This window comes from Balaenoptera borealis (assembly GCF_965194805.1).
Source record: "Balaenoptera borealis genome assembly, chromosome: 21".
NCBI lineage: Eukaryota > Metazoa > Chordata > Mammalia > Artiodactyla > Balaenopteridae > Balaenoptera > Balaenoptera borealis.
In genome coordinates this window covers 24,250,488-24,273,941 of record NC_138880.1, presented here as the reverse complement: position 1 = coordinate 24,273,941, position 23,454 = coordinate 24,250,488, and the positions used below count along the sequence as shown (strand labels likewise).

Here is a 23,454-nt window from a genome sequence, read left to right as displayed (position 1 = left end):
GGCCCCGTCCCGCCCGAGAACACCGCCCCCTCACGGTCCCGCCCCGCCTGAGGACGCCGCTCCGCCCGAGAACACCGCCCCCTCACGGGTCCCGCGAGCTCCTGGCTTCCAGGTCCGCTTCCGGGCCATTCTAGGCCCTTCCCGGCCTCCGCTCCCTTGCAGTCAGCGTCCTGCCCCAGAACGCTGTCGTCTCACAGGCACGCGCTCTCCCCACTTCCCGCCCCGGCCCCGCCCCCGCGCCAGGTTTGAAGACTCGGTCCCGCCACGGTGGGCGGGTCGTGTGTCCTACCAGCCGCAGAGGACCCATGGCTTCCCGCCCACGGCGAGCGTCTCTGGAGGTAAACGGAGGGAAACCCGAAGGCCTCGCCGGGTCCCGGGGGCAGGGAGAAGGGAGTCACGGGCGGGCCCTGCGGGAGGACGGAGAGCGGGTCGCGGCCTGCCGGTAATCCCCGCTTCCCCTCGGGCGACCGGAGGCCTTCCCTTAGGTCACCCCGAATTCCCTATCCCGAAACCAAAAGCTTTAACCGCCCTGCTGGGCGTCCGCCTGTCTTGGGTCACGAACTCTTTTCAGACTCTGAGTCATTTTCGCAGAAGAATGTACCAACCCAATTGAGCACGAAATTCTCCATCAAATTTCAAGAGGTTCAGGACATTCTGACAAGTCAGGGGCCCCAGGTGAAGAACTCACCCACTTCCAGCACATTTGTTTACTTGGGTATAAATCAGGGCGCTGTTTTGTTCACAGAGATGAGTATGGCTACCGTTCCTTGAGTGCTTATCTGTGCTCTTACATTGTGGCAATGCATTTTCTTTTTCTTTCAGCAGCCCCTGCAGGTAGGAATTCCAGTTTCCACCTGGGCTTAATTAAAAAGGCTAAGTGGTTTGCTCTTGTTAAGGGCTACACGAGTTAAACTCAGATCCCAGGAATAAAACCCAGGCCTTGATCCCTCCCAAGTTGAGAGAGGACCAGTATTTGGCAGTCCTTTTTCTGCTGCAGTAAAACTGAAGAATAGGACCCGCTTCCAACCTGCGCAGTGGTTGGCATGCAGTTATTTGTAAGGCAGGCACTAGTGTACTAGTTTTTTTTTTTTTTTTAAAGATGTTTTCTGGCTTTACTTATTTATTTATTTTTGGCTGTGTTGGGTCTTCGCCTCTGTGCGAGGGCTTTCTCCAGTTGCGGCGAGCGGGGGCCACTCTTCATCGCGGTGCGCGGGCCTCTCACTATCGCAGCCTCTCTTGTTGCGGAGCACAGGCTCCAGACGCGCAGGCTCAGTAGTTGTGGCTCACGGGCCTAGTTGCTCCGCGGCATGTGGGATCTTCCCAGATCAGGGCTCGAACCCGTGTCCCCTGCATTGGCAGGCAGATTCTCAACCACTGTGCCACCAGGGAAGCCCTGTACTAGGTTTTTTTAATCAGTACTATTACCCCGTATTGATGCTCAAACCCCTTCCTGTGCTAAACTTTCTTGCCAAAATTACGCTCTAGTTAAAGCAGCAGCAGCAGCAGCCGTTTTCTGTTTTTGTGTAGATTACACTTATTAGTCTGGAGAAACTTTAATTATAGTAAAATAGCTGGCTAGAAGCAATGTTGGAAGTTTCTTTTTACAGAGGCGTCTCGGAGGTGGCAGAACCTGATCTGGGCCTGGCAGGGGAAGACTTCAGGACAGGTGAGTGGGGCCTTCCGGGGGAGGGAAACGTGCAGGAGGGCTGCTGGAGTGGGCCAGGTGCAGGCAGTGGTCATCATCATTCATTTGGTGAGAAGGCTGAACAAGAAGAAATCGAACGGTAAGTGGTTGAGGGCCAGATTCTGGAGAGTTTGGACTTCTTGAGGTAAACTTTAACGTGCATTAAGTGATGCTCTGAATCATTAATCAGTGTCCCTAGGAAAAGCTATGAAAATGGTCTTTTTAAAAAAAATTTTATTGGCGTATAGTTGATTTACAATGTTAATGAGTTCGTTTCAGGTGTAGAGCAGAGTGATTCAGTTACGCCTGTATTCATTCTTTTTCAGATTCTCATATAGGTCATCACAGAGTGTTGAGTAGAGGTCCTATGCTGTACAGTAGGCCCTTGTTGGTTATCCGTCTCGTAGATAGTGTGTGTGTGTTCATCCCAAGCTCCTGATTTACAATCCCCCCCCGCCCCCCGTTTCCTCGTTGGTAACTGTGAGTTTGTTTTCAATATCTGGAAGTCTGTTTCTGTTTTGTAAATAAGTTCATTTGTATCATTTTTTAAAAAAATTAGATTCCACATATGAGTGATATGATATGTCTTTCTTTGTCTGACTTCACGTAGTATGATAATCTCTAGGTCCACCCATGTTGCTGCAAATGGCATTATTTCGTTCTTTTTTATGGCTGAGTAATATTCCATTGTATATGTGTACCACATGTCTTCATCCATTCTTCTGTCGATGGACATTTAGGTTGCTTCCACGTCTTGGCTGTTGAGCATGGTCTTAAGGTGATTAGTCTGGCAGAATTAGGCTGTTTGGATGGGAGATCCTGTGGGGATGGTAGAAAGGTGGAACTGGAAAAAACTGTACTGCTGGATGTTTTCTTCCTTATATAGGAGACTTCTGGGAAGTTTAAATATGAGTTACTCTGTTCAAGCATAGACAGGCAAGGTGACTAAAGTAGGAAAAAAAAAAAGTTAGTATATTTAATAATTTTGTAAGGTGTTATTCATCTGGGAAGTAAACTATTATTACTGTAAATGAAGTTTAATCACATACTTTATTATGAATACTTTAGCAGCGGGAGAAATAGTGTAAATGTATTACAAGAGGCCGTAAAGGGAATTATATTAAGAAAACATTGCCAAATACCAGAACATTACTAAATGGTAGAACTGGAACATATATGCAGAAAACACAAGATACTGTTGAGTCAGTCTGTTCTCAGGGCAGAGGGAGAAGTTCGAGTTGGGGAATAGGAATTGACTTGTGATTAGACAAGAGAAGAAACTAGGAGAACTGGGCTAGAGAGAGCCATGCGAGGCAGGCTTCAGCTGTCCCTAGAAAGCAGTAGTCGTGAACCATGGGCCTCATGGCCCAGCTGCTCCTGGGGACCAGGCCGTCAGTGTCACCGACGAACAAGTCTAGGCATAAACGTCTGGAAACCAGGGCTGCTTAGGTCAGCTGTCTGAGTCATCTCCTCACCCTCCCTCTCGCTGTCCCTTCTCCCACTATAGTTACTCTAAAAAGACTAAGCCAACCTTTTTTCTAGCCTGACCACCTTTAGTTGTAAAACTGGTATCAAAAATGGTTAAACAATCATTCCCATGCAATGCTAAGAAATAAATAATAGAGCTCTTAAGCCTGCTATTTTAAAATACAACAAATATTTTTCTTTGGGTCTTGGAAACTGTTACAAAAGTAGTTATGGTCCCTGTGTGAAAAGGGGTTTTCATGTGTAATTATATGTATATAGAAAAAGACAGCACTATTTCCCCACCAGCATTTCTGGAATGGTGATATGTTCTCCCAGGGGGTAGGGATGAGGAATATGATAGTCCAAAACCAGAATACCAGATGCCTTCCTGTTCTCCATTTCCTTTGCTTTTAATATTCAACCCTGCTGCTTGAATAGTCTAAGCCCCAGTTGTCTTTCAGCCCAGCTGTTAAAATTTTAAAACTGTGCAAAGAACAAGGGGGCATAACATATTTTGAGCTTCTCTCTTTTTTTCTGTTGACGTGCGTGGTTTCCTCCGTCCAGTAAGTGTTAAACTGGTTTTCCATTGTGACTGTGACTTTCATATATGATATACTCCCATGGTCATACCAATATTTTTACAAAACCAGAAAAAATTTTCCCGATGTCGTTGTAACTAAGTGTGAATATCCACATGGTTATTTCTAGTCAGTTATTTGCTAGATACTAGAGTCATTAATTCACCTCTGATCGCATTATGTGTTTATTGTCTTTGTTAAGTAATTGGTGGGCTTTATTAAAGTTAGTCAGTTTCTTAGAAGAAAGTTTCTCAATTAGGTTATCTAAATGGAGGGGATTTTTATCTGTGCGTGAAGCAGATTAAATAAACTAATACTCAGAATCTATCTAGCAATAAGGAGCCCTGTCACATATATTGAAAAATTAACACAGTTGTATTAAAAATTGCCCCATCTCTTCAATCCAAAGAAATTGTATTCCTTTCCTAGGCATATCTGTTACGAAATTTATGTTGATAGCTTTAGAATTTTATTTCTGTTTCTTGGTTTATAATTTATAATATCCATGTGGATTAAGTGTAATTCTGAGAGTATAATCTTAAGTCTGTTATGGTTGAAGTCAAATTTGAAATCTATGGATAATATGCCTTTTTTTCTAACAGTGCATGAGGATATTCCTACCCTCTCTTAATCTTTTTGGGTGATTCTGTTTTTCTTTCCAGGGAATATTTCATTTGCCAGTGAGTTTATGTTGCAAAGTTTTCTGCTAAAATTCAAGAGCATATTTATCAATGCAAGTACTAGCTAGATAGGCATTGACAAAGGTAAATAGGGATTTTACCTTCAAATGCTTTAGCGTATGATATTATGTCACTTAAAACCTAATATATCTGTTTTCTGCATACATAAATTACAACATAGTTGATGTTGGTGAAGAAGGAAACTATTAGTTATTTCTATTTCTGTGTAAAACCCAGGCCAAAACTTGCTGGCTTTAAAAACAACAAGTTAATTTTTTCTTAGAGTTCTGTGGGTTGCCTGGGCAGTTTGCTGGATCTCTCACCTGAACTCACTCAGGCTTACTCAAACATTGAATTCAGATGATGGCTGGATGATCCAAAATGGCTTAACTCACGTGTCTGATAGTTGGTGCTTGCTATCAGCTGGGGTACCTTGGTTCTTCTCCAGAGAGCCTTTTATCCTCTGTGAGGCTAGAGTTATAGCATGATGATTTCAGAGCAGGACTCCACGATAGCCAAGTCTAATGCAAAAGCACTTATTAAACCTCTGCTTGCTTCACATTTGTCGATGTGACATTGGCCAAAGCAAGTCACATGGCCGAGAGTCTGTATGGGAGTGGGCTTAGATGGCATCTCTTGATGGGACGAATGCCAGAGAATTGTCCCCATTTTTTCTCTATACTGGAAGCTTTTCCCTCCTCTTCTAAAAACCTATCCTTTTTCCTTTGTAAGTAAACCGTAATCCCAAATTGGAAAAGTGTTGCCTGGTCCCCTTACTTTGGCATGGCTAACATGGAAGCATTGTATGCAAACAAAACATATATCATTAGGAAACGAGGGTTAAAATGTAATCATTTCAATTGACTCATCACAAAAATAGTCATTAAATTAACAGATTAACATTTATTCTTTTTTTTAAAGTCATGCTTATGATTACCATACATCCCAAACCAAAACTAGCTGATATTGTAATTCCCATTCATACACTGGTTATCCTCCCAGCTAATAGTTGTTTGAGTAGAAAAGAAGAGCAATGGGCAGGAAAAAGAGGAAAAGGGAGCTAAGAGCTAGACAGTGGTGCCTAGAAATGAATTCTACACTAAGAAATAATAGTACTGGAATGATGCCCACCATCTGGGTGAGGTACATGGCACTTGATGCAACAAAATGGTTATAATAAAAACCATAGTGATGCAAAAAACACTCATATTTACATGAGGCATTGGAATTTGCAAAACATTTTCATGTCTTATGACATGTATCCTCAAGATAACTACATAAAGATCATGTTGATCCCCATTTTGCAGCTGATTACAATTTAGGGAGCTTCATTAACCTGTTCAAAACTGTAGCACTGTTAGATGGACGAGCCAGGATCTAAAGATTTCTGATAACCAGCCCTGTCCTTGTTTCACAATAAAACTTCACACAAAACATAAACTGTAAAGCAAAGAAATAAGCAGAAATGAGCTTTGAAGTTTTACCAAACAAAATACATCTTAAACAAAGAAACTGACGTCCATGTTTGTTTGTTTTAGTAGTAATTGACAGAGATCCTACCTGGGATAGGATTTAGTCTCCCCATACTTCTGAACCAATGAAGAGAAAATGGGAAGCGAAACTGAAGCAAATTGAAGAACGAGCATCCCATTATGAGAGGGAACCATTGTCCTTGGTGTACAGACCAAGATTGTCTAAGCCAGAAGAACCACCATCCATTTGGAAACTATTTCATCGGCAAACTCAAGCTTTTAATTTTGTTAAAAGCTGTAAAGAGGTAATTTTTCTAATCTTTTTTTAGGGCTACTATAACTTAAGATTTCCAGAAAAAAATCTATTGTTTGTTTTCATTTCAGTCCACATATTTTACCAGAAGAATTTAATTGCAGTCTCTTTGTACTATTTAGGAAAGATATCCATGAATCATTAACCATTTACTTTATATTAATAATGAAAAAAATGACATGTCTAGTGCCAAATAGTTTGAAAAATCTGTAATGACATAGAAATGAAGCTATGCTTAGAGGAGAAGTGACTGTATTCATGGACTGAAAAATAATAGAATGAGTGTAAGAGTTAAACTAAAATAATACCCACAGAAATATCAGGGAATGAGTAAGTAGAGTGTGAGTTTTTTTTTTTTTTTTGGTCTGCATTGGGTCTTCGTTGCTGCGTGTGGGCTTTCTCTAGTTGCAGCGAGCGGGGGCTACTCTTCGTTGCCGTGCGCAGGCTTCTCATTGTGGTGGCTTCTCATTGTGGAGCACAGGCTCTAGGTGTGTGGGCTTCAGTAGTTGTGGCTCACGGGTTCTAGAGCGCAGGCTCAGTAGTTGTGGTACACGGACTTAGTTGCTCCGCGGCATGTAGGATCTTCCCGGACCAGGGCTTGAACCCCTGTCGCCTGCATTGGCAGGCAGATTCCTAACCACTGTGCCACCAGGGAAGCCCAGAGTGTGAGATTTTAAGGATGAAATTAGGGATTGGAGATTTGAATTTAAACAATAGCAAATGAAAATGTCTCAAATGTCATAGCTTAGAGTTAATAAGCCCTGAAACTTAAATCATAGCACCAAAGCACACATGTTTTTTATCTTTCTACTGTCCCTTTTGTGCTTTGGAGTAGTAGAGTAGATTTATCATAATTTCCAACACATTAGGAAAGTGGGAGGAAGAAGTGCTTGCTACATCCTAGCCTCACAAAGGGAATGGTTCTCAAAAATAAACAGGTGTGTATTGCACATCTTTTTTTGTTGGGCACTGTGGGGAATATAAAGAAATATAATGAAAAGATGCATCTATCCAACATAAATCCAGCATAAATAAATTGTGATTCTGAAAATTGATGATATATAAAAACTCAAAATGCTATAAGTATTTAAGGAGGAGGACCTTCTTTCCCTGGTAAAGAGAAGCTTGCTCACATCAGAATAGTTTAGGAAATAGAAGAAAAGCCTTTTGTGTGCATTTTGTGTAACCCTAATTCAGGTATCAGAAATTAAAATACAGATTCGTTTAATCTTGACTTCAAAAAAAATATAGCTGTATGATTGCTGGATTTACCAATCATCAGTTTATAAAATTTATCTGGAGAAGATTTTTAATAGGGTCGGGTAACTTAGTCTTCTTATGATTTCTCTCATGAAAATGGAAGTTTAGTTCCTTTGTAGGCTCAACAGCTACCTTTAGCTAAGTGGAAACAAAAGAACTTGTGTATTCCTTTTCCATGAGAAACAATAATTTATAGTTACTTGTTCTGCATTTTAAAACTTTCCTTAAACTTTTAAGATTTACGTACAAATATATTTTTTAAAACGGTTCTCATGTATTTTTATATACTCTAGGAAATTTATTAACTTTAGTCCAAATTATTTACAATAATGTTCAGGTAGTTTTAAAAAATAAGTTCTTTTTCATAAACTGGCAGATAAAACTATAATAGGAAGTCAAACGAGTGACTGAAAAATGATTTCTTTTTTTTTTTTTCTTTTTAGTCTGGATGTTCTAATTGTTCCTGCCTTGAACATGTATTACTTGAGTGACTAAATATAAATAAATACAAATAACTAGATTTTGATTGGCATAGATTTAGTGATTAATTTTCTTGTTTTCAATAATACAAATGTTCCAGGTTTTGAAAATTTGAATGATAAAATCTTTATGAACATTTAATAGCTACAGTTGATTTTAAATTTGCATTTTACTAATTTTTTGAATATTAATTTTGGTTTTATAAAGGACGTTCATGTATTTGGTTTGGAATGCAAAGTGGGTGATGGACAACGTATTTACCTCGTAACAACGTATGCTCAACTTTGGTTTTACTATAAATCCCGGTAAGTAGCTTTTAAAGGACAACACGTTAAATTATATTTCCTTCATCTGGAAATGCTTGTGAAGTTAAATCAGGCTGCCTTGGCTTTCATAGTTCTCAGTCACGCAGTTAGTTACTACTTTACTATTAGAATTGAATTCTGGAGTTTCCTTGTGATAGCAACACTGAATTATCTCACCAGGTGCTAGGAGAGAGAAATTGCGTGTGTTTTGAATTCCTGTACCACGTGATGACACAATTCCCACCATCACTTTTCTTTGTTCAAATTACTGTAAACCTTTTATTTGTATATAATGCCACTAAGCAGTTTATCATTTACTAATCAGGTCAGCATCTCTTCTTAATAACCCATCTTAAAGTCATACCTCTATATACCAGTGAGAATGAAACTGCACATGTGAGCATTGAAAGCTCATTGAAGTCAGGTGATTCAGAATGTATGTAACCAGTGTTTAAAATATTCCTAATGAAAATATGGAACTTAAAAATTCTCATTAAAAAATTCATGGAATCCCAAGAATATGTGATTGTGGGATCGCAGTTTGAGAAAGTTCTTAAAATTTGCTTCATGGTGATACCGAAAACAAATGTAGAAGTGTTACCTGATATCAAAATTATCTGTGAATAAGTAGCAGTATGAAGTTGACTATATTTTCCAGTTAAATAATGTTACAGAAAATGATTGTTACATCTTGTTTGATGGAAACTCTTGATACTGTGTTCCGTAAACCTGTGGTAAGCAGTTGTTCACTTTATCTTGTCTTCATTATGTCATAGTTATTTGTCATTAAATCACAGTTAATATACTATCTTGAGATACAAGAGCAACTTCTGTGATTTAAAAGGTGTGAGATATAAACCTAACAATCTTGAATTATTCAATTCAGAAGAACTCTCTTACACTGTTATGAAGTCATTCCTGAAAATGCTGTGTGCAAGCTTTATTTTGATTTGGAATTTAACAGACTTGCCAATCCAGGAGCTGATGGGAAAAAGATGGTTGCATTACTCATTGAGGTAAATTACAGACTCAGGTTTTTCTCCTTATATCTACCTGTATATCTTTTCATTCACTCATTCAGTCATTAAAGGAATCCAACCTATGTAACATATAGGTTCTGTGTTTCTCCTCCTTTTTCTTGTTACTCTTCCTTTTGACTTAGTTTCTTAATGTCACTTCTCTGAGTAAACTTCTGGAAAGGAGGAAGGTTCAGTTTATGCCCATATATTTCGTAATATTGCTGTATCAAAAAAAACTGAGAGGACTTCCCTGGTGGCGAAGTGGTTAAGAATCCGCCTGCTAATGCAGGGGACACGGGTTCAATCCCTGGTCCGGGAAGATCCCACATGCCGCGGAGCAGCTAAGCCCGTACGCCACAGGTACTGAGCCTGCGCTCTAGAGCCAGCGAGCCACAACTACTGAGCCCATGTGCCTAGAGCCCGTGCTCCGCAGCAAGAGAAGCCACTGCAATGAGAAGCCTGTGCACCGCAACAAAAAGTAGCCCCGCTAGCCACAACTAGAGAAAGCCCGCGCACAGCAACGTAGACTCAATGCAGCCAAAAACAAATACATTAAAAAAAAAACTGAGAAAGGTGGCAGTTTGGGAATTTTCCATTTCTTAATTATATATTCTTTTACATTACAAATAGTTGACTCTGGTGAAGATTAGGTGAAGTAATTTTTACTGAAAAATTGAGTACTAAGATAAACTTCAAGAAAATTTTGATAAAAATAGTATCAGAAGTTTCGAGCTGGCAGAAATTTTGGAAACTATTCTGTCTTACATCATCATAAATGAGGAAGCTAAAGCCTAGAGAGACTTATTTCCAACTCCAGGTCCAACAACTAGTTACTGGCAAAACCTGGTCTAGAACTACAATTATCATTTCTCCTTGTTTTTAACAAAGAGAAAAAGTGTAGTTCTAGTATATATTTTTGATTTAGCAGTGTCAACCAGGAAGTTAGTAATAAAAGGAATATGGGCTTGTGCAACTAAGCTCTATTAGGTTCGTTTATAAAATCTTTTAAGATTGTAGTGTATTAAGGTGTACTAAAATTATATTGACTATTATTTGGCCTCAGAGTAGGTATTAACATTAACTATTTTTTGTTCTAGATGTTAACTGTAGATGACTCATTTTATAATGTTAAAAATACATCCAAATTAAAATGTTTTTGATTAAAAGTATCTGCTGATTTTGTCAGATCTGTACATGTTTTATTTTAAATTTATTTGAAAAATGTATGCAAATACTGTTTTTTAAAAAAACATGTTAGCTTTCTCCTGACTTTGAAGCAAAAGAAATGTACATAAGTTCCCCCCAGCCCTCCCAAAAACAACAGAAAAGTTATGTTTTTCTTAAGATAGCCATTGGACCCTTAAAAATAAATATAAATGTTTTATTTCATTACAGTTGGTAAGTTGTATTTAATTTTTAACCTTAATTACGTTTTTAATAATCCATAGATATTGACTCTTTACTAGTGTATGATACACTTCTATGGTCTAAGGTAGGATTTGTTATGTGGGTTCTGTGTGGCCAAGAAGGAATTAAGATTCAGAGATTTTCACTAGCACTTTAATATGGTGATACTGTTAAAAAAGAAGTATTAGTACTTCATTGTATTAGAAACTAGAAACTTATCCCGAATTGAATCAACACTAGTGCAAATCCCATTTGTAACAAGGATTAATAAACACTGGTATGGCAAAGATCATGCAGGTGTTTAAATTATTTTCCTGCTAATTCTTTATACAATCTTATCCAAGTTAGTCTTGAGCAACTAATCTTTAACATCAACAAAAGTTGGAAAAAGTTGTAGAAATCTGAGTTTAAAATTATACAGCATTTTTATTTAACATGCTCATGTTGGTAGAAAAGTTATTAGGATTATTTTACTTAATATAACCTTTACAAATGATTATATTGAAATTAATTTCATTTACTGGTTACTTTGTATGTAACAAGTGTATAATACAATAAGTTCTTTTCCTTTAGTGTCTCTGCGTGAGGAGGCATAAGTTAGGTTAGCTGTTATCATAACAGATGGTTAATAAATAACTGGCTAATAATAACTAGTGATAATATGTAATGCCCTTTGATACAATTTTTAACTGACAATTCCAGTAAGCCACTTCTGCCAGATGGAATGACTTCTGGTGCTAAAGCATTTTATAAAACTATGTTGACAGGTAACATTGCTCAAATAATCATATATTTTTAACTTCTGGATTTTACAACTGAAATATTTAAATAAATAAAAAACTTTTAAAGTTGAGGTGTAATTGATTTATGATATATTAGTTTCAGGTGTACAACACAGTGATTCAAAATTTTTACAGACTATACTCCATTTATGGTTATTATAAAATATTGGCTATATTCCCTGTAACTTAAAATTTTATTTAAAATTTAACTTGGGAAAAAGAACTTAAGGGGACTATGATTACTTTTATTATCTACAGTTACTACATTTATTCTGTATAGCTCCAAAGTACATAACTAGACTTTATTCATTTATCAATATTTTTTCAGCCTCTTAGTGTCAGTGTGCCTAGGCATTAAGAATACAATGGTTAGCCCAAAGAGACATGATTTCTGCCTTCACAGAATTTATCATGTAATGGAGGATAATAAGTTAGGATAAGATTTAGCTGCCATAATAAAGACCTCAAATTAAAGGGGCATAAACAAGATAGAAAGTTATTTCTCTCTCATGTAACACCTGGATGTGGCTCCATTGTGTTAGGGGACTAGGCTTGTTTCTTTGCTGTTCCTAAGATGCCATTATTTACATTGTCCAAGATGGCTCAGCACCGCTGTGTCTACATTTTAGACAGTAGAAAATGGGGAAGGGGCGAGCATGCCCCTTTCCTTTAAGATTATAATGTAGAAGTGGATATTTTCCTTCTGCTCACATCCTGTTGGCCAGAACGTAATCACATGGCCACACCTTACTGCAAGGGAGTCTGGGGAACATGGTCTTTATTCTTGATGACCTCATATCTAGCGAATAATCGGGGTTCTATTTCTACAGAAGCAGGAGAGAACAGATCATGAGGGATATTCTCTATGATATAGAGGAAACTTATCAAAATAATCACACAACAATTGCAGCTGTGTAAAAGTACTACAAATAGAGGTAGAATATATATGGGGCAATTTGATGTAGATAAGGAAACTGAGGAAGCCTTCTCTGAGAAAGAATTTACTGAAGAAGAGTAGGATCAGAGAGCATGATGGGAGGTGGTATGCTATTATAATACCAAAATAACATTAATAAACACAATTTATTGCATAACTATTAGGTATCTAAGTGTTTGGCAGTGTACAGACATTTTTGGTAATCCCAAGATAACCCTGTGTGGTGTTTCTTTTTTTTTTTAAACATCTTTATTGGAGTATAATTGCTTTACAATGGTGTGTTAGTTTCTGCTTTATAACAAAGTGAATCAGTTATACATATGTCCCCATATGTCTTCCCTCTTGTGTCTCTCTCCCTCCCACCCTCCCTATCCCACCCCTCTAGGTGGTCACAAAGCACCGAGCTGATTTCCCTGTGCTATGCGGCTGCTTCCCACTAGCTATCTATTTTGTGTTTGGTAGTGTATATATGTCCATGCCACTCTCTCACTTTGTCCCAGCTTACCCTTTTCCGTCCCTGTATCCTCAAGTCCATTCTCTAGTAGGTCTGTGTCTTTATTCCCGTCTTGCCCCTAGGTTCTTCATGACCTTTTTTTTTTTTTTTTTTAAGATTCCATATATATGTGTTAGCATACGGTATTTGTTTTTCTCTTTCTGACTTACTTCACTCTGTAGGACAGACTCTAGGTCCATCCACCTCACTACAGATAACTCAATTTCGTTTCTTTTTACGGCTGAGTAATATTCCATTGTATGTATGTGCCACATCTTCTTTATCCATTCATCTGTTGATGGACACTTAGGTTGCTTCCATGTCCTGGCTATTGTAAATAGAGCTGCAGTGAACATTTTGGTACATGACTCATCTTGCATTATGGTTTTCTCAGTGTATATGCCCAGTAGTGGGATTGCTGGGTCATATGGTAGTTCCATTTTTAGTTTTTTAAGGAACCTCCATACTGTTCTCCATAGTGGCTGGATCAATTTAGATTCCCACCAACAGTGCAAGAGGGTTCCCTTTTCTCCATACCCTCTCCAGCATTTATTGTTTGTAGATTTTTTGATGATGGCCGTTCTGATCGGTGTGAGGTGATACCTCATTGTAGTTTTGATTTGCATTTCTCTAATGATTAATGATGTTGAGCATTCTTTCATGTGTCTGTTGGCCATCTGTAAATCTTCTTTGGAGAAATGTCTGTTTAGGTCTTCTGCCCATTTTTGATTTTTACCTTCTTTATTGTTTTTAATTTTCTTGATTTAATTTTATTCATTTTTTTTTATACAGCAGGTTTTTTTTTTTTTTTTTTAATAGAGAGAAAGTCTTTATTTATTTATTTATTTATTTATTTATTTATGGCTGTGTTGGGTCTTCGTTTCTGTGCAAGGGCTTTCTCTAGTTGTGGCAAGTGGGGGCCATCTCTTCATCGCGGTGCACGGGCTTCTCACTATCACGGCCTCTCTTGTTGCGGAGCACAGGCTCCAGACGCGCAGGCTCAGTAATTGTGGCTCACGGGCCCAGTTGCTCCGTGGTATGTGGGATCTTCCCAGACCAGGGCTCGAACCCGTGTCCCCTGCATTGGCAGGCAGATTCTCAACCACTGCGCCACCAGGGAAGCCCCTTCTGCCCATTTTTGGATTGGGTTGTTTGTTTTTTTGATATTGAGCTTCATGAGCTGCTTGTAAATTTTGGAGATTAATCCTTTGTCAGTTGCTTCATTTGCAAATATTTTCTCCCATTCTGAGGGTTGTCTTTTTGTCTTATTTATGGTTTCCTTTGCTGTGCAAAAGCTGTTAAGTTTCATTAGGTCCCATTTGTTTATTTTTGTTTTTATTTCCATTTCTCTAAGAGGTGGGTCAAAAGGGATCTTGCTGTGATTTATGTCATAGAGTGTTCTGCCTATGTTTTCTTCTAAGAGTTTGATAGTGGCTGGCCTTACATTTAGGTCTTTAATCCATTTTGAGTTTATTTTTGTGTATGGTGTTAGGGAGTGTTCTAATTTCATTCTTTTACATGTAGCTGTCCAGTTTTCCCAGCACCACTTATTGAAGAGGCTGTCTTTTCTCCACTGTATATTCTTGCCTCCTTTATCAAAGATAAGGTGACCATATGTGTGTGGGTTTATCTCTGGGCTTTCTATCCTGTTCCATTGATCTATATTTCTGCTTTTGTGCCAGTACCATACCTGTTAGGTGTTTCTTAGTACCTTCGTTTTGCAAAAGAGAAGACAGGCTTCAGGAGAAGTGACTTGTCCTGTGGCTGCACAGCTAATGCTTTTAAGCAGTTACATGTGCCAAGCATTGGGCCAACTCTTAACTCTCATTTTCTCTTTGCTCCTTACAACAACCTGAAATGTTAGGTTCTATTATTATCCCATTTTGCAGTTGAGGAATGTTAGGTTTGGACTTGACTAAAGCGACAGAGCTGGTAAGTGGCAAAGCCAGAACTCAAACCTTTCTGACTCCTAATCATGTGCTCCTAACCCTGCGCTCACTACCTTCCTATAATGCGTAACTGCTTTCATTACTAGCATCATCTAGCCCTGGAGGCCATATTCTTGGACGTAGATTTGGGCTCAGTGTGCCTGAGGAACTTTTTGAAGACTAAAACTGTAAACAATGGAATTGTGACTTTTTAACTCATAGATAATATTTAAAGAGATGCTTAGGACTTCCCTGGTGGCACAGTGGATAAGACTGTTGCTCCCAATGCAGGGGGCCTGGGTTCGATCCCTGGTCAGGGAACTAGATCCCACATGCATGCCGCAACTAAGGAGCCCACCTGCCGCAACTAAGACCTGGTGCAACCAAACAACAAACAAATAAACAAATAAATAAATACATAAATAAAATTTATGAAAAGAGGTGCTTAAAAAGAAATATTTTTATTGTGATTTTAGAGATTAATGTATAAGATAAATTGAATTCTGAGAGGCCTTTAACCCTGAGAGCCTATGCATTTTTGAACATAAACATGTATAATAATTTAAATATGTATATTTCAGTACATAAGTAATTCAGTAAAATTGTGTAATAATCTGATATCAAAATAAAAAAACAGATTAGACTTAACTTGTACCAAGATATTTGAATTTTGCTCATGGAAAAATTTTAAAACAAATTAAAAAATACTAATTATTTATGTTTTACTTGTGTTTTCAGCATGTTTGTAAAGCACTTCAACAGTTTTACAGGGTTAGTTGTTCAGCTGAAGATGTTCTCAACTTGGATTCTAGCACCAGTGAAAAATTTAGCCGCCATTTAATATTTCAACTCCGTGATGTGGCATTTAAAGATAATATTCATGTTGGTAAGTGTACTGTTTTTTTAAAAAAATCACAATTATATTAAAAACTTATGTTTTCCTTTCCTCTTAAAGTTTTGTATTTGTCAGGTTTTATGGTCATTAACCTGTCCTAAAAAATGAATCATGATTTTTCATGTTTTCAGGATTTGCCTTTAGTTCTAGACCTATCTTCCTATTCTAGATACATTTTAGACACATTAATGTGCTCAGGATATCCTTGGCATTAGTGCCTCTTGCTGTAGATATTGGGATGGCCATGCATGCCCTGGTCCTGGTTTCTGTTCCAACAGGAGTCATTTCAGAAGTTTTCTGGGTAATGCAGGAGAGGCCTAATTCAAGTCTTATCTCTGATGCCTGAGATCTGGATTTCTGACCTTCGCTTTAGCCTTGCCTTAGGTTTTAGTACATGAGAACTGGGCTTGGGTTCCAGGCCACACTCACGAAGCCTTGTTTATTGTTCCAGGCCAAACCTTAGGGTTGGAGAGAAGTGTAGATGTGTAAGCCTGAAAGTGTAACCAGAGGATTAATTCTAGTACTGGACATTTAGAGATTTAGGCCAAGGTATAAAATGAAGTCAGTCCAAAGGGGAACAAATAGGCAGAAAGGGAACACTGAAAACCAAGGTCTGAATAAAAGCCAAAATCCTGAGTGTATATCAAAGCAGGGGTAGGGCAAGCAGATGATTGCCTGAAGTTCAGGTAACAGGTAATCCATTTCAGAACAAGTGTCTGACAGTTTCCAGGGTACCAGGGTCAAAAGGCAGGAACATTTGTTGAATCTGTCCTTGTCCCTTTGTTCACTCCGTCTGTAACCTTAATGATCATCCACTGTCATGGCTTCAATTTCCATCTGTGTGTTGGTGACTCTCAAGTCTTTATCTGCAGCCGAGACTGTTCTCCCATTAAACATTCCCACACAGACACTTGAAACTCAGCGTGTCCTAGACCAGACTCCTCATCTTTTCTCCCAGACTTGCTCTTTCTCCTGTGAGGTGTATATCCGAGTGGTATGCCCATTCACCCAGTTACCCAAGTGGAAATGCTGTGTCTTGCTTACTTCTTTAGTCAGCTAGCTAGAGTGATTTGATTATACCACTGTGTGCCTCAAACCCTTCCAGGATTATTCCTTGCCTTCAGGGAAAGGTCCAGGTGTCTTAGTTTGCATGATGAGGCCCGTTGTGCACTGGCCTCATCTCTCACCACTTGGCACTTCTAACTCTGTCCTTCACTTAGCTCCCACGGGGGCCACATTTTCTCTAGTCCTTAGGCCTCTGCACTTTTTGACGCTGCTGTCTGACCAGTTCACCTGGTCTGTTAAGACTCAGTGTAGGTATTGTCATCTGAGAAGCCTTTTCTGTCACATCCCAAACCCTAAGACTTAGGTTCGTGTTCCCTCTGGGTTGCAGAGCGTGCCCAGTGCCTATCACGTCAAAGCGTTCACCACTTCCTGGGGTAATTTCTTGTTTTTGTTTTTGTTTTGTCTTCTCTCTTCTACTTAATGTTTCTTTAGGGCATGGATTGTTTCTTATTCACCATTGTATTTCCAGAGCTTATCAGATAGTAATGTCTTTATCAGTAATAATAATATAACAGTAGCAGCAGCAGCTACCATAAATACAAGAAGTCATTTAATATTTGCCGAATGAATGACAATGTTAGGTCGCTCTGCTGTCTGTGCGGAGGGGTAGAGTCCTAAGCAGGGTATTTCTTTGATTCCTATTTACTCCTCATAGTCTGCTCTGAGTCCTAGCCACGAGGCTAAACGTGGAGATTTGTTGCTAGGAGGAAGAGGAGAATGGAAATTTGACCGGTAATTAGCAGTGTCTGCTACAGATAGCTTCTGAGGGCAGCTGACATTCAAGCTGGGCTTTAAATGAAATTCCATCCGACAAAGATAAGAAAGGTTTTACTGTCAGAACAGCATAAGCAAAAGTATAGAGGTTAAGAGTTCGTGACTAATTTGGGGAGCAGTGGGAGGGAGTCCAGTGTGGCTAGAGTGAGAGACACAGTCAGACCTGATAAATGGGATGCCATCTGCGGCTTCGATCCTCTAAAATTATGAACTGTCAGAACCAGAGATGCAGAGATTATGGAGTAGTCCAAATTCACCACTTTGGTTCCCCTCCCTCAATGTATCTCTTGGTGACATTTCTACTTCCTATTGTCAACCTTTCAGAAAGAGGAATTAGGAAGTGTAAGATCATAGAATGTTAGCAAGATGTACAAATTTGATCTCCTTGAAATACTTTCCTACCAGCCTGCCATAGAACCTGAAATTTCTATGATTGATACGTTCTTTTGAGTTATTCCCAGCCAATAAAATTGTCCCTGTATTAATGATGAGGTGAGGGTGATACTATTGGGGAAGGGCAGCAGAAAGCAGAGTAGTTTGCTGGAGCCGGTGTTAGTATTAAGGTGGTTACACCATCCATCGTCCTAGCCTGGCCTCCTAAGCACAGTCTTGGCAACTGGTTCTGCAGCCATGCCTTCTTGGTGTCAAGTAGGTGTAATTTTACATTTCCAGGAAAATTTACTTTATCAATTTATGTTTGGACTGCTTTATTGTCCTTTGATATATCATGATTTCTTTTTACTCAGTATTTACCTTATTTCCCTCATTCCAGAGATAATCATGTCTATATATGATTGCAAGGATCAAATGCTTTTGCTTTCATTTTGATTTTTAGTGTTTTACAAGATAGTGGATTTGTTTCTTTGAGGAGGGAAGTAATTAAGTCTAATTTGGAGAAAGAGAATTTTGAACTTAGAGCATGTGTATCGTATGATTTAAGGGTTCAAGCTGTCTGGTAAATAAAGTGACAAACCCAGACTATACCAATTTTAAAGACTAAAATTTTTTCTTATAGTAGTGCATTTCTCCAGTATTGTTATACATGAAGCAGCTTAACCAGATTGTTACTTGATTTTATCATATAAATTATGAGAGCTTAAAGAAGCTCTGGATTGTCATACTATCTTTTCTATGTAAAGATAGCGCCACTCATATTTAGAGCTCTTAGAATAAATGTTGAAATACAACAGATGTCTTTACTTGCTTTAGTTCTGGACTTTAGTTATTGGGCCACAACCCAGCTCATGACCAATTATCGGGAGAGGTAGGAGCAGCAAGAACCTTAAACTGATGGCTGTGAATGTCGAGGTTCTTGGGGTATGTCATGCGAGTAAAGGAGAGAAAATAAGTCCTGAGAAATTTGCTGACATCCTGACATAGGGAGAGTGTGGCAGAGCTTGGCAGCACTGTTTACTTGTGTAAACCTTGCATTCTTTAATCATTGATTGTGAATGTAAATTCTACTCAATTTGTATTCATTAAAATGGTGCTTTTTGGTGACAGAGCATTCGGCCCAGACCCATACTAGCAACACTGACAAATCTTCTCACATTAACCTTCCCTTCTAAGATGATTAGTTTACAAGTTACACCAAACTCCCCTGTCAAAGGGAATTTAAAAAGTAAAAGATTACACAAGAGGAAGGAAGTATAGGAGAGGGGTCTTAACAGTTTATAATAACAACTCAGTTTTAAAACCAGAAATAGAAGCCTTACTGTGTAAAATTGTCCTGTGTAGACTTGTGCCTAGATCTTGTTATAGTTTTCAGAAAAGGATTAGATTAACCTTTTTATTTTTTCTTTAGGTAATTTTGTGAGAAAAATTTTAGAGCCTGCTTTTCACTTAATTGCTAGTGAAGATGATGATATGACTCCAGAGACAACGGGCCATGAATTTTCCCATTTTTCTGAAACACCAATTAAACAAGGAATTTCCTTTAGCAAAAAGTCCACAGATGAGGATATAGGAGAGAGCTGGACAACGAATTCAGAGAAACTGGAGAGGCTGGGGTCAGCTAAGCAAAGCAGTCCTGATCTTTCATTTTTAATTGTGAAGAATAACATAGGAGAAAAGCATCTTTTTGTGGATCTAGGTAAGTAGAATTGACAGCTCTCTGTTGGACTGTCCTTGTGTACTTCTGTGAGAGACCAGTCAGTGCCCACTTGTCACTTTGCTTAGGATTCTTACTACCACCACTGCTCCACAGCGACTGGGGTCACTAACAGAATGTGATCAGTGAGCTCAGGTGCGGGAAATCTAGTAGGTTTCTGTTAGGAGATCTTAAAGGGGTCCTGTGGGACATAAGCAGCAGGCTGGCCTGAGCTCCAGAAGAGAATGGTTGTGGCTGGCTCCTGCTCTGAAATGGTCACAGGATTCATGATGGGACAGTTGGATAGCAGTCTCCAATGCTGCTGACAGGTTTAATTAGATGAAATAAATTGTAAAAATAGGTACAATGTAAAAATGGAGCTATTAGGTGGCAAAGTAAGCCTGGCGTTTTCTGCACTGAAGAGCTTTGCAGGGGTTGTTTCATCAACTTCCTACTGTGATGAAACTGGTGGCTGCTTCAGCTGTGCTCTCTTCTGCCCTGCTTGCTTCTGGTCTCTGAATCTGAGGATATATGAAGCACTGGCACAAGACCTCAGCCTGTTTAGGTAACACACAGGCCAGTCAGGACCCCTAATTCAGCTGAGCTCCAATTTGGTGAAATGAACCTCATTTTTATGTTGAGTTCTAGCTTGTGATTTGAAAAGCCGTAAGAGCAGCATTTTTGCCATTGATGGTTAGAGCAACTCAGAGAGCTTCAGTGTCTACAAGTTGAAGAAAAGTAGGTTTAAGCTATAAGCAAGATTACCAGGCCAATCAGGCTGAGAATAGGAAGTGTCCCTGCTGTATTGCATATCTTTCTAGCACCGTTGACAACCAAGTATAAGAATTTGGAAATAAAACAGGCATACCTTGTTTTGTGACACTTCACAGGTATTGTGTTTTTTACAAATTAAAGGTTTGTGACAGCCCTGAGTCAACCACTGATATCGCAATTTTTCCAACAGCATTTGCTCACTTTGTGTCTGTTTCACATTTGGTAATTCTTGCAATATTTTATACTTTTTCATTATTACTTGTTTTGATGATCTATGATTAGTGATCTTTGATGTTACTACTATGACTCGCTGAAGGCTCAGATGGTGGTTAGCATTTTTTTAGTTATAAAGTATTTCTTAAGGTAGGTATATTTTTAAAGACTGCTATTACACCCTTAATGACTATAATATAATATAAACATAACTTTTATAAGCACTGGGAAGCGAAAAAATTCGTGTGACTTTATTCTGATATTTGCTTTTATTGTGGTGTTCTGGAACTGAACCCACAGTAGCTCTGAAGTATGCCTGTAGCTTTCAGTGTACAGGTCTTTCACCTCTTTGGTTAAATTTATTCCTAGATACTTTGTTCTTTTTGATGCAGTTGTAAGTGGGATTGTTTTCTTATTTTCTCTTTCAGTAGTTTATTAGTGTATAGAAACACCACAGATTTCTGTATATTGATTTTGTATCCTGCGGCTTTACTGAATTCATTTATTCTAACATTTTTTTGGTAGAGTCTTTAGGGTTTTCTACATATGATTCCTGACTTAATGATGGTTTGACCTACCATTTTTTTTTCCCACTTACAATTTTTTGACTTTACAGTGGTGTAAAAGTAATATATTCAGTGGAAACCATACTTCGAATTTTTCAGTTTTGATCTTTTCGTGGTCTAGTGATATGTGGTATAATACTCTCGTGATGCTGGGCAGTGACAGTGAGCTGCAGCTCACAGCCAGCCATGCAGTCATGAAGATAGATCAGTCACAATCATTTTGTATCCAGACAGCCATTCTGTTTTTTTACTTTCAGTATACTATTCAATAAATTACATGAGGTATTCAGTGCTTTATTACAGAATAGGCTTTGTGTTAGATGATTTTGCCCAACTGTAGGCTAATGTAAGTGTTCTGAGCACATTTAACGTAGGCTAGGCTAAGCTATGATATTCAGTAGGTTAGGTGTATTAAATGCGTTTTCAACTTATTTGTTGGGATGTAACCAGTTGTTAGTTGAGGCAGACCTGTATAATATCAAGTATACAAGTATACAATATATCTGCAAACAATGATGGTTTTACTTCTTCCTTTACAATTTGGATGCCTTTTTCCTTTTCTTGCCTAAGTGCTGTGGCTAGGACTTCAAATACTACATTGAATAAAAATGACGAGAGTGTGCGTCCTTGTCTTGTTCCTGATCTTAGAGGAAAAGCTTTCAGTTTTTCACTGCTGAGTATTTCTAATTGTGGACTTGTCATATGTGGCCTTTATGTTGAGGTATGTTTCCTCTGTATCCACTTTATTGAAAGTTTTTATCATAAGCGGATGTTGCATTTTGTCAAATGCTTTTTCTGCATCTGTTGAGATGATCATATGATTTTTATCCTTCATTTGTTAATGTGTTGTTACATCACATTGATTGATTTGTGGCTGTTGGACTGTCCTTGCATCCCTGGAATAAATTCCACTTGATCATGGTGTATGATCTTTTTAATGTAGTGTACAAGTTGGTTTGCTAATACTTTGTTGAGGATTTTTAGATCTATGTTCATCAGTGATATTGGCCTGTAATTTTCTTTTCTTATGGTATCTTTGTCTAGTTTTGCTATCGGGGAATGTTGGTCTTGTAAAGTAAGTTTGGACGTGTTCCCTCTTCTATTTTTTGAAAGAGTTTGAGAAGGATTGATACTAATTCTTTGAATCTTTGATAGAATTCACATTTGAAGCCATCTGGTCCTAGACTTTGCTTTGTTGGGAGGTTTTTGTTTACTGATTCAGTGTCCTTACTAGTACTTGGTCCATTCAGATTTTCGATTTCTTCATGATTCAGTTTTGGCAGGTTGTATGCTTCTAGGAATTTATTCATTTACTCTAGGTTGTCCTATTTGTTGGCATATAATTATTCATGGTAGTCTCTTATGATCCTTTGTGTCAGTTGTAATGTCTGCTCTTTCATTTCTGATTTTATTTATATGAGTCCTCTCTTTTTCTTGGTGAATCTACCTAAGGTTTATCAATTTTGTTTATCTTTTCAAAGAACCAGCTCTTGGTTTCATTGATCTTTTTTTTTAGTCTCTATTTCATTTGTTTCTGCTCTGATCTTTTATTTCCTTCTGTCTACTAACTTTGGGCTTCATTTGGTTTTATTTTTCTAGTTCCTTGATGTATAATTTTAGATTGTTTATTTGAGATTTTTCTTGTTTCTTGAGGTAGGCCTATATCACTGTGAACCTTCCCTCTTAGAACTGCTTTTGTTGCATCCTGTACATTTTGGTATGTTGTGTTTCCATTTTCTTTTTTTTTTTAATACATTTATTTATTTTATTTATTTATTTTTGGCTGTGTTGGGTCTTTGTTGCCGTGCACGGGGCTTTCTCTAGTTCCGGTGAGCGGGGGCTACTCTTCCTTGTGGTGTGCGGGCTTTTCATTGTGGTGGCTTCTCTCGTTGTGGAGCACGGGCTCTAGGCACGCGGACTTCAGTAGTTGCAGCGCATGGGCTCAGTAGTTGTGGCTCATGGGCTCTACAGCACAGGCTCAGTAGTTGTGGTGCACGGTCTTAGTTGCTCCGCGGCATGTGGGATCTTCCCGGACCAGGGATTGAACCCATGTCCCCTGCATTGGCAGGCATATTCTCAACCACTGCACCACCAGGGAAGCCCTCCATTTTCTTTTATCTCAAGGTATTTTTTTATTTCTCCTTTAATTTCTTTGTTGACCCATTGTTTACTCATTAGCATGTTATTTAATCTCCACATACAAGTGAATTTTCCAGTTTTCTTCTTGTAATTAATTTTTAGTTTCACACCATTGTGGTCAGAAAAGATGCTCG

At 38.5% G+C, this 23,454-nt stretch overlaps 2 protein-coding genes across 10 annotated transcripts in view; one reads left to right on the top strand and one right to left on the bottom strand.

The window, feature by feature from the left end:
• The first annotated feature begins 121 nt into the window (after positions 1-121).
• Positions 122-23,454, top strand: part of PRIMPOL (primase and DNA directed polymerase) — a 40,364-nt gene continuing 17,031 nt past the window's right edge. For 4 of the 9 annotated variants that reach the window (XM_082375283.1, XM_082375282.1, XM_082375279.1 and 1 more), the window contains exons 1-7: positions 122-338; positions 1,608-1,666; positions 5,948-6,186; positions 8,142-8,239; positions 9,126-9,255; positions 15,544-15,691; positions 19,344-19,631. In XM_082375283.1, the coding sequence (XP_082231409.1) occupies positions 6,007-6,186; positions 8,142-8,239; positions 9,126-9,255; positions 15,544-15,691; positions 19,344-19,631 (844 nt within the window). In that variant the 5' untranslated portion in view covers positions 122-338; positions 1,608-1,666; positions 5,948-6,006. The remainder of the gene's footprint in view (positions 339-1,607; positions 1,667-5,947; positions 6,187-8,141; positions 8,240-9,125; positions 9,256-15,543; positions 15,692-19,343; positions 19,632-23,454) is intronic. The other 5 variants (XM_082375276.1, XM_082375281.1, XM_082375280.1 and 2 more) reach the window with 5 other exon arrangements.
• The window catches only part of CENPU (centromere protein U), a 77,926-nt gene continuing 56,262 nt past the window's right edge, over positions 1,791-23,454 (bottom strand). The window contains exon 12 of the mRNA XM_082375325.1: positions 1,791-2,629. Coding sequence (XP_082231451.1) covers positions 2,587-2,629 — 43 coding nt within the window. The 3' untranslated portion in view covers positions 1,791-2,586. The remainder of the gene's footprint in view (positions 2,630-23,454) is intronic.